This window comes from Lates calcarifer, linkage group LG12, assembly GCF_001640805.2.
Source record: "Lates calcarifer isolate ASB-BC8 linkage group LG12, TLL_Latcal_v3, whole genome shotgun sequence".
NCBI classification, from domain to species: Eukaryota; Metazoa; Chordata; class Actinopteri; family Centropomidae; genus Lates; species Lates calcarifer.
Window position 1 is genome coordinate 4,628,642 of NC_066844.1, and position 11,145 is coordinate 4,639,786.

At 40.9% G+C, this 11,145-nt stretch overlaps 1 protein-coding gene and 1 long non-coding RNA gene across 2 annotated transcripts; one reads left to right on the forward strand and one right to left on the reverse strand.

Moving 5' to 3' along the window:
• Window positions 1-1,451: 1,451 nt before the first annotated feature.
• Window positions 1,452-3,316, forward strand: wu:fb55g09 (coiled-coil domain-containing glutamate-rich protein 1). Its single transcript, XM_018686425.2, has one exon. It carries the CDS (start codon window positions 1,956-1,958, stop codon window positions 2,631-2,633), a length of 678 nt encoding a protein of 225 aa, XP_018541941.1. The 5' UTR covers window positions 1,452-1,955; the 3' UTR covers window positions 2,634-3,316.
• Window positions 3,317-8,958: 5,642 nt separating this feature from the next.
• LOC127143103 (uncharacterized) lies at window positions 8,959-10,824 on the reverse strand. Its single transcript, XR_007814301.1, has 2 exons — window positions 10,455-10,824; window positions 8,959-9,695 (listed from the first exon to the last, which is right to left on the reverse strand). It is a non-coding gene; the product is annotated as an uncharacterized LOC127143103 (long non-coding RNA).
• Window positions 10,825-11,145: the final 321 nt, after the last annotated feature.

Sequence of the window (11,145 nt, forward strand, 5' to 3'; positions counted from 1 at the left end):
AAACATGCTGATGTTTTTTTGTGTGTGTCTGTGTGTGTGTGTGTGTGGGGGGGGGGGGGGTTAACCACACTTTTAGAAAAGAAAGAAAATAAATTTTAAAGAAATTGTATAATAATAATACCCACTTGTACATCTTAACCATCGTTTCTTTATGCTATCACAACATTATTTATCTTGATCACCACTAAGCTACTCTTAGTCCAGAGTGCCTTTTCCTCTTTGAATAACATCCATAAGATCTCTGGGCATGCCATACAGCCATAAAGTTGTTGTAATTTCCCCTTAACCTGGCACTGGTCCTCCCCATCGGAAAAATTTCCTTACACCACTGAGTTACAGTCGGAGGTTTTTTATGAATCCAATTAAATGATACACGTTTTCTGGCCAGAAAAAGAAGCTTATAACATGCTGATGTTTAGCAGGTATAATATTTACCATGGTTACCATCTTAGTTTACCATATTATACTAACACCACTGAGGGTGGTGGGAATGTCTTAATTGTTGCAAGCATTTGGTCATAAAAAGTCATGTATTGGACTGAGTAACATTTTGACCTGATGATGGCACTAGATGCAAAGTGAAGGGATCAGTAACACTGTTCGAGTTTATGCCGAGGCGAAATAACTGACACTGAAGCAGATTTCATAACAATCCATCGAATAACTGTTGAGATATTTCACTAAAACGACAAACATAAATCTCATAGTGGAACCAGCTGAAGAGTCAGGGGATCATAAAAGTCTTTGGGCCATAACTGCCTGTAAAATATTTCATATTAATCCATCTGTTATTTGTTGCGATGGCTCAGTCTGGAGCAACGGACAGACACAGAGCCACATTGGTGTCGTGGCTAAAAAAGTGGAGTTGTGTTTGAGTGAGGGAAACTTTTTTTGCTCTGGATTTTGTTTATAAAGTTTGTTACTAGGAGACGACAGAAGTTCTTTCCTTGTGGTGTAATATTTATATAAGAACCTTGCTCTTTTCAATCAAAGGTTTCACTTCTATAACTGTATCTTACAGTAACATGAGTTGAGTACTTGTACTTGTGCATGACATAATAACTAAGTAACAACTGTTACGGTTGTTGCAGTAACTTCTACAGTCTGTCTGTTGCTGGTTGTTGTTGCTGTACATTGAGTCTGTTGTTAGAAGGAGGAGGGGGCAGTAACAGCAGCAGCTGTGGATCAGATTTCAGCTGCTAAAACTGAAGCGGACTGAACCATCCTGCTGCAGGGAGCAACTTTCTAATTATAACAAACACAGCACACAACCTGAGGTAACTGCAGGCTGACATACATGTTAAAATATCTTATACATACATGTAGAAGTGGTATTTAATCGAATTCTGTCATATTACATTGTTATTAATGGGCTGTGGACAAAAAAGCAAACACTGCCCCCCCCCTCCCTGTGGTAAACCTGCGAATGGAACCTTCCAGCTCTTTATCCAGGCTCTGAGGGGAAGGCAGAGCCACAGTCAGTGTTGGTCAGAGTTGAGTGCACCACAGCTGCTGGCCTAAAACTGAGAGAGAGAGAGAGAGAGAGAGAGACAGAGAGAAAAAAAAATACAGATTTTAAATCAGAGGACGCTTGACACCCCTCAGCAGCTCACTTCAGTTCACTAATCAGTGCTGTAAAGAGCTGATTTGACTTTGAGAGAGGTGAAGAAGAGAGATTAGAGAAACAGAGGAGGGCGTGACAGGGAGCCAGTCGAGCAGGCAAGCTGCTACTGCAAGAGGAGGAAGAGCAGGCTATGCACCAGCCAAAGCCAGAGGTCAAGAAAAAAAGCGAGAGAATAGTGAAAAGGTAGACTCTGAGCGACAGGGAGGTCATTTGTGATCTGAGCCAGAAAACCAGAAACCAGCCTCTCTTTGTTGTTGTGTGGGCCACCGTGAGGAGGATGTGAAGGAGAGCAGCAGGGAGGAAGGGAGGCGACTGCGAGAAAGACAAGAAAATGCTGTCAGAGATGATGTGCAGGAGGAGCTGCCAGCAGCAGCAGGATGGGAAAGAGGCTCCACAGAGGGACGCTGCCAGCCGCAGGAAGCACGGCTGGTCCAAGAGCTGCAGGGGGCGCCTGCAGGGGCGGAGGACAGGAGGGGGAGGGTGGCCGAGAGGGCGCAATCACCACCACCAACACCCTCAACGTCATAATCCCTATTACCATCATCCCCGACATCTCCAGAGGCCGGTGATGTCGCTCCGGCCCGTCAACGTCAAGGGGAACAGAGCGAGGGGGATGCGGGCCCCCAAGAACACCAACCAGTTTCTGATGCACGAGAAGTACCAGATGCTGCACATGCGCTCCGACTCGGTGGGGAGCGACAGTGGCAGCAGCTCCGACAGCGACATGGAGCTCACGGACATGGACTCGTACCTGGGCGTCCTGGAGAATGCAAGGGGAGCCCTCCTGGATAGTCCCAACCCACACGGCTCAACAACGCCACCGGGACAGATCCTGGTACTGCACGAGGACAGTCTACATCTGCACGAGGACAGTCTGCGTCTGCACAAAGACAGTCTGCGTCTACAGGAGGACAGCATGCAGTATTTCCCCTCTGAGGACGATCTGATGCAGAGCCAGAATTTCATGCAGAGGGACTTTGTTGAGTTCTGTGACATCCTGACACCCTGAAGGGAAACTTTCAGGGAGCCATTTTGTTCCCAGCAGTGTGAGACTCAACCCTCAGACTGATTGGGGTCAGGTTTGTTCTGATTCATGTTCATAGACAATACTAAAAAATCTCCACCTTATTAAGTCATTTAGCCTTAAAAGTTGAAAAATCTGCCGCAGACTGAGATTATTTCATTAGTTTCCAGCAGGAATAAACTTTTTAAAGATATTGTTTTTTAAAATCAAGTGTCATTTTCTTAACATTCCTGCAGTGATTTGCCTCACTCTGTCTTTTTTTGAGACACTGGCACTGATGTTTAGAGAACAACACTGCACGGAGAGAAAGTGGAATTATCTCACCCTGTTGGCATTTTTCCAGGTTTAAAGAAATAACTTTAACTGAATGCAAGATTAAATGACATTACTAAGACGGATGTTTTTTTGTTTCTTTTTACAGTTCATGTTTGGTTCATGTACAGTGTGTATGGATGCTGTAAAGTGCTGCCTTTCTGTTGTTGTTGTTGCACACAAAGGGAGATGGGCTGGGTGGTGGGAGTGAGCCCAAACAGCCAATCAGAATCGAGCTGACTGGATTAGACTGCAGCTGATTGGCTGACACAGACTGTCATTAACAAAAAAGTCTTTTACTGTACAAAAATGTTAAGAAAGAAGAAAAAACAGAAATAAATACCTGATTGATGTAATGTGAGCTGAGTGATTGTCTTTGTGGTTATAAATGATAGTGAATGAGTTTTTCTTGAGGTGTTGGCAGAGTTAACAGGGCCAGTGTGTCACTGAGTCATCAGGGGAACTCAGAGTGAGCAAGACACAGTCAAACCATGTAAAATATATACCCAGTGTTCCTCACACACACATCATAATGACAGGTTACATGACAACACGTGAGTGGAGCAGTAAAGAAAAACACAGTTCAGTAGAACTTTAAACGTACAAGTGCAGGAATAAGAATTCAAACATTAGATGAAATAACAAATTAGATTAATTTGATTTAATTTCATTTTGCCACGTTCACAAAAACGGAAAAATATGAGAAGAAACCATGTTAGGTGGCTCTGACCACCTAACATGGAGCATGATCATAGTAGGAACAAAGACTGCAAATGTCTGCCATGGCAGAATAATTTAATCTGATTATCATGCGTATAACATACACACACATAATCATACATATCTTCCTCCTGCAGTATATTGCTTGAATAAAAAGTATATAAAAACTGAAATATATTATCTGGTCACCTGGTCCACATCCTGATTCCAACTTACTGAAAATATTCAGACCCAAAAGAACCAAATCTATGGATTTTGATTTTGTTCAAGCTTTGTTTTAAACCTATGCTGGTCCCTCATGTGCTCAAACATCTATTAATAGTCTGTGACGTGGCCAGTTGGACATTCATATACATGCCCTGCTGCTAAATACTTAACCCTATTAGCAATGCTTAACCATTTTAATGATTTCAAATCTTCTGTACTCAAATACGTTATTTCATTGTAATTTAAAATGTTGAAAATCATCTTATTTATGCAGTTTTTAAAGGCCATGTTAAAAGTCAAGTCGTGTCATTGCAATTTTTTCTTGTAATAATCGTTATTAGCATTTTATTGTTTTATTGAGAGATTATAGACAGAAATCAAAGCAGGAAGGCGGGAGGGTCATTGTTCCTGCATACAGAGCAGTTAAAGTGGATTATATAAAGTGAAGTGGTCTGGTCACACCCACTTGGGACGGCCAGGGAGGTGTAAGCCTCTTTGTGTTTGTGTGTCATAAACTAATAATGGTAACGGGTCAAAGTGTGAGGAACAGGCAGATTATAGATGTTCTCAACTCTGATTTGTCTGTATGATCTGTTATTCTGGCTTTCAGAGTCAATGAGCTGTGACTGCAGAAATTGTGAAAATAAGAAATTAGTGTTTAAACTTTTCCAGCTGGTGTTCTGGCCTTTAGACAACGTTCGGGGACAGTGAGGGCTTTACAAGCAAAATGCATCCGTTCAGCTGCCATGTCCTTGAGGACTAATCAAAAAATAACTTTATTTTCATCAGCGAAATAAATATCACACATGAATCTACAATTTAATACATGTTCAGTTAGCTGGAGCTCATCCAGTTAACATGAATTCCTCTAGTGTTAATGGCTGTGATGGCAGTTACAGCTGTTAGAAGCTGGACCACTAGTTTTTCTGGTCGGATTTAGCTTCTGCCTTATTTAGTGATGTGAGATAACAAAACAAATTACCAAGATGTTATGATGTCATTTTATAATTACACATTAGAGTACAGCACATGAAAAACAAAACAAAAAAAAAAAAAACAACAACAACTAAATTTTGCTTTAGCTTTAGCTTAAGCTAAGGCTAGCTATGGTGATCTCCCCTGTTAGCTTAATATCTTGCTTTAGCTGTTTAGTGTATTTATTTATTTATGTTTACAAGGACAATGTATGTCAATCAATATAATATAATGCTTTATTTTATGGTAAAATAGATGTCAAATTATCAAATTATTATTATTAAATATTTTCTTAATGTTTTTGCTTAGAAGCAGAAATATATATTATATTTCATTGCACTTTAATAAATGGACAGTTAATTTTTCATTTTCATCAAATCAGATTTACACAGACTGAAAAGTATTTACATTATATTATAATATTTCATTTTGACAGTGCACTAAGATTTTAAAGGTTTGACAGGAACCCAAAGGGCAAAAATCATCTATAGTCCCCCCAATTATTAGTTTCTAGTGATTTGAGTTAGCATGAAATAAAGCTGCAAGCTGAATATAAATGTGTTGAAAATGAATTGTAATTTAAGGCACCACAATGGTAGATAGGGCCTCCAGAGTAAACAACAGATTAATCAAAATTATAAAGTGGAAAGAAAACAGTCTGTTTCCCAACTCTCAACTTTTGTATTTTAAACACAGACACAAGAAGGAAATGTGCACGTTCCCATTTAGGGAAATACTTTTACAGATTGTATATACTGTATGCAAGAACTTCTCCTAACCTAGTCCTGAAAAACAGGCTCCCCAGTCGCCTCTTGTTGTCTAATCATTGTTGTCATCACAGCCCAGTCTTTCACTGATTATGGAAAAACATTTAATGTGTTACAGTCTCTTGACATATAAACTTTCAGAGAGGATACAAACTGCAGACCAGTGTCATTTGATTACAGTGAATGTGAATCCACAAATGCTTAATTTTGGGGTAATGTTTGCAGTAAATGTTTACCAGCATATCCTCATTCCTCTTGCATTTCCAACAGGCCATTTAGCCTTACCCTTAAATCTTTTGACTTTATTTGAGAGTTGCTGCAGATTTCTTATATTCTTTAAATGGTGCGCTGGAGTCTGGAGCTTTCAGGATGTCTTTGTGAGTAAATCATACAGCCTTATGGTGATAAAAAACACATGCGATAAGAAGCGACTTCATGCCAGCACCAGGTCTAACCTCCTCAGACTGACCTTTGATCTGTAGATCAGCTGACTGGCAAAGGGTGAAATCTATACAGAGGGTGTGTTAACCAAAAACACACATGCACACACAGTCACGCTGACCTACAGTGAGTTTGCGTTGTTTCTTATCTTATCACACACATCGAGGGTTTGGTGCCTTGCTCCGGGACACTGCAGCGGGTCATAGCTGTTTTGTTCCCCCTGTCTCTATTGTATCTACCCCAGCTCCTGTTTCTACTTTCTGCTGCTCTTGACGTCACGGTCGGTGGCAGCAGCTTCTAGTTTGAGCTGCTGTTGCGCAATGCTGCCTCTGATTGGTCAGCTGACACTGCCAAACAGGAAGAGAGAGTGAGCTGGCTGACATACACACACACACACACACAAAGAGACCATGGCAGTATGGCAGATTAAAAGAAAGTAGATCAGCACCCCGCAAACACTTCCTTCCATTAGCAGCGCTAATGCTAATCTGCTGACACACAAAGAAGGCGTTTGTATGTGTCTATACTTGTAAGGACCTTCACTAACATAACACAAACCTTTATATAAAACTAACTCTGACACTAAACTAAGTCTTAACAGCCACTACCCTTTGATGAAGTGAGGACCAGATGAAATATATTCAGTTATTTGCTTCAGCACTTTCTAAAAATGTCCTCACTTTCAAGGTCTAAAACTTGCGTAAGTCCTCTCAAAGACACACAAGAGCATGCACACAAACACACACACACACACACAGACACAGACACTCACTGACATAATACATTCCCTCACCTCTAACCCTAACCTCAACTATCACAACTAACCTGAACCCTAAAAACCAGTCTTTTGTGGAACACTGGCCACAATGTCCTCACAAAGATAGATGTACAATCACACACACAGACTGACAAGTGTGAATTGTTGGTGAAGGGGCAGCCATCCAAGAACAAGTACAGACAGAGTTACCGCATGAACGACGGTTAGAGAGATCACTGACACACCCACACCCACACACACACACACACACACACACACATATACACCTAAATCTGTGAGACTCCACGTTGTGAGTTTAGATAAAGTTAAATCATTGTGAATGATTACCTCCTGAATCATGCCACTGTCTGTGAATGAAGACAGGAATAAAGGAGTTGGAGGATGGGGCTCCACTGTGCAGCTGACCCACTGATGATCAGATAAACAGAGAATAGAAATATACTGACATATACACAAAAGTATGCAGCTGAATATCCCACAGGTATGACAGATCTGAATAAATGACTGCAGAACTACTGGTGTTAATCTGTTACAACTTTCCACTCAGATTTTAGAGCCTGAATACCTTCTGTTCTTTATTATTTATTTTTTTTATTTTCTTAGACACTGACTGAAACAAGGCACAGGACGATATAACAGTGGTCCACGGCCATATCTCACATCTGAACTGTGGCTGTGGTTAATTGTCAGTGTCCCAACCCCTAAACCCCAGGAGTGCCCCAAAATAGTTCCTCAGTGTATTGTGGAATATGTCATGAAATACAGATCAGGCATGATATAACATATTGAGATTATATACCGATGTAACAATGCATGGTGACGTACCAATGACAAATATTTGAGTAACTGATATGTACGATTAACAGCCAGTGCTACCAATGCAAATGCCCCAAAAGGACATTTGTTAAACTACAACTGACAAATCCCACTGACATTTGTTAAATGCAAATACCTTTCGTTTTGGAAAACTTAAACCATTACACCATTTCCCACGAGCCTGAGGTTTTAAAAAAGCTGGTCAAGGAGTCAAGGGGCACATTGAATTTTGTACACTAGACATTTTTAGACAGCATGAATGAAATGTTGAATGAGAAACAGAAGCTGGTCTGAAATAAGGTCTGAAGTTTTAACACAAGCTTTCACATCTTATTCCACAAATAAAATACATCAGAAAATATCCCACTTGTGCTTTTATTAAACTTTTATGTGTCTTGAAAAAGGCGGTTGCTAATAAGCAGCTAAATGAGACAACAGAGGTTATTTGTTGAGGGGAAACAGGGTGGTGCTAACTTCTGGGTCGGCCTACAAAAATGCATCATCCCTGCACCACTCTGTATACCAGGACTGCACCAGGCTTGATCAGACTGAATCTTATTTGAACCTGGTATTATTATTTTCTCATCAGTTTGTGTTTCTCTGCAACGCTGAACCTCAACGTAACACTAAACACAGAGGCTACACTGGGAAACACATGAGGAAACACTACTTGATTTCCACACAAGTCTGGGTCTCGTTTAATTTTATCCAAGTGGACTCATGAAGACTTCCACTGCTGTCTGGAACCCTTTGAGAATATATGAATTGCTTCTAATCAGGAGAAGTCAGGGTAATTCACATGTATCAAGATGGAAATCAAGATCTTTTCTTAGTTTTTTTGATGCCTGGAGAGACGAGCCACAGTTTCCTCACAGGAAGCAACATGACATGAGAGATTTCCTCAAAACTAAAACAAAATCGAATGATGGAAATATTGTCACGTTTCAAAACATTTGCAGTGAAACCGCACTGAATCAGGGGATTCTGGGTTGTTGTTTTTTCCTACCAGAACTCTCAACCAATCAGAGAGTTACCTCAGTCCCTGTGGTTCTGTATACAACCAAAAACCCTGGATGAAACCTCCATTACATCAGTGTGTGTGTGTGTGTGTGTGATTGGGGAGGGGGTGTGCATGTGTGTTATGAATAGATGTGAAGTGAAGGAGGAGCAGGAGGAGGAGGAGTGGATGGAGCTGGATAGTAGTTTGGAGTGGAAAAGTACAGCAGGCTGCTCTGGAGGTGGAGACTTCCCTGTTGAGTACACAAACTGGCCAATCAGAGCGCAGAAAAACACATTGATTGGCAGCAGAGCTCGTGAGGCTCCAACTCTGAACTCTGCCTTCATATAAACTTTAATCTTGTGGTTCTAATGAGAAGCTTCAGTCTGAAAGTTTCTACTCTGAAATAAAACAGGATTCAATGTAAAGAAGGTTTGAACTTCTGAGTTCACATATCTATAGGTACCACAAATGTTAGGGTGAAGTTTTTTTTAAAGGAATGTTTTGTGCTAATCAATAACCTGTGATTGAAGGTGCATTTTTGCACGTTTAGCAGTCTTTTCAGCAGAAACGGGGGCATCCTCTTCTAGTGTAACTCTTGCAAAAACCCCAAATATATTTAAAATATCCTTCATACCAACCAAGGAATTAACACTCCAACACTTGCACTTTACAGCCAAACTGTTCACGTCTACATGTTAATACATGTGTCATATTTTTCTTTTAATGCTATTGTGGAGTCAAAACATCATGATCAGCTGACTGGTCTGTGATGCCTGTTCTATGATGTTCCACTCCCACAGGCCTTGCTTAAAAATCACGTCAGCTCTGAGAAAATGGTCCACAGCAGTGATCACATCATCGTCACTGTCAAAAGGGCGACCCCTGAGCTACCTTTTCATCTGGGGGACGAGGCAGTAATCTGAGGGGCTGGATCAGGTGAACAGGGCAGGTGTTGGATGAGTTCAAATCCACATTCAAAGGCTGATGTCGTCCATTTTCTCAGACAGAGCTGACTTGTGATTTTCAATTACCTGAAACAGAAAAACTACAAAAGTTATTAACTTCAAACAGCTGAACTGCAGGTACAGGTAATGAGAGCTCATCTCCTTCTGCCTTATCAAAAACAAAAACTTATCCCCTCATATTTCTGCCACAATGCAGTTTTTGTACATTTCTACTTTACTAATCAAAAAACTATATGTCGTGTTAATCAATCAGTTTTACAGGTGTCTTTCTAAGTGTTTTTACAGGCTAGCTGTTTCCCCCTGCTTACAGTCTTTATGCTAAGGTAGGCTAACCACGTCCTGAGTCTGGCTCTACACTGAACACACAGACATGACAGATGATGTACTGATCTTTTTACAGAAGAAGAAACACACACACACAGTCCTCATTCACAGACACACAATGTGTTTCACACACATTTTGATAAACCAAACCTCCAGGCTTCAACATGTCGTGTACAGTCTGGGAGGCTGACCAGTGTGAGTGTGTGATCTGATTCCTGCTGCTTCACTGACCTGGCAGCTTTTACTATACACACACACACACACACACACACACACACACACACACACACACACACTCACAGGGGGAGCTCGATTCAAGAGGAGAGGGGGGGAGTTGTTATTCTGGTAGCATGAGCTCAACTTATCTCTGTCTCTCTTTCAGCAGTGTGGTGAATGTTTCACAGGTCTGACAATCTCATCCACACACACACACACACACACACACACACACACACACACACACACACACACACACACACTTTGGAAAAACTTTTTCAAAACCTTGTCAGAAGTCCTCAGTAGAGATATCACCCATCCACTCACTGGAGGAGACTTTAAATACCCTGCTGAAGAGAAATTAAATGTCCTGTCCTCCACCTCTCTCATCGCCCATAGATACATCCTCCTACACTGTTAATTGCCTCATGCTCTCGCAGACTGATCTAATGTCTAATTAGACTGAGAAATTTTACATGACATGACAACCTGCCCTATTATGAAGAAGAGGAGCTCTGCTGTCGCACTGTAACATACCAGAGGCGATACTCAGCGCTGATTGGTCGGTTGTTGTGTATTTTATTTCATCCATTTTCTAAATGAACCCTGGTATGTGAGTGCTCAGCTGGTAGAGGTCACAGCTCCTCCTGCTGGTCGGAGCTTTTACAGTAATGACTTTCATCTGTTTTCACAAAGAGCCTGACAGCAACACAGTTTATATCTGAAGTGCAAAGAGTCCACAACATTACACTTGCAATGAATAATAAGCTGTCATGGCATAATCAGATAAGGCAGTAAACAACCTGATGTGAGTCACAGTGGTTTTAGTATTTCCCTTTCTCCGCACTAAGGATCATCCAACACAAATTAAACAATGAAATAACATTTTGCACATATGTTAGCTCCTAAAATAAAAAGTACACAATCTAAATACATGTATCTTGTACATATTCAGAGGAGAAAGCAGCGTTCAGAT

Excerpts from the sequence above, each read along its gene's own strand:
- wu:fb55g09 (XM_018686425.2), top strand. The coding sequence starts at position 1,956 with ATGCTGTCAGAGATGATGTGCAGGAGGAGCTGCCAGCAGCAGCAGGAT.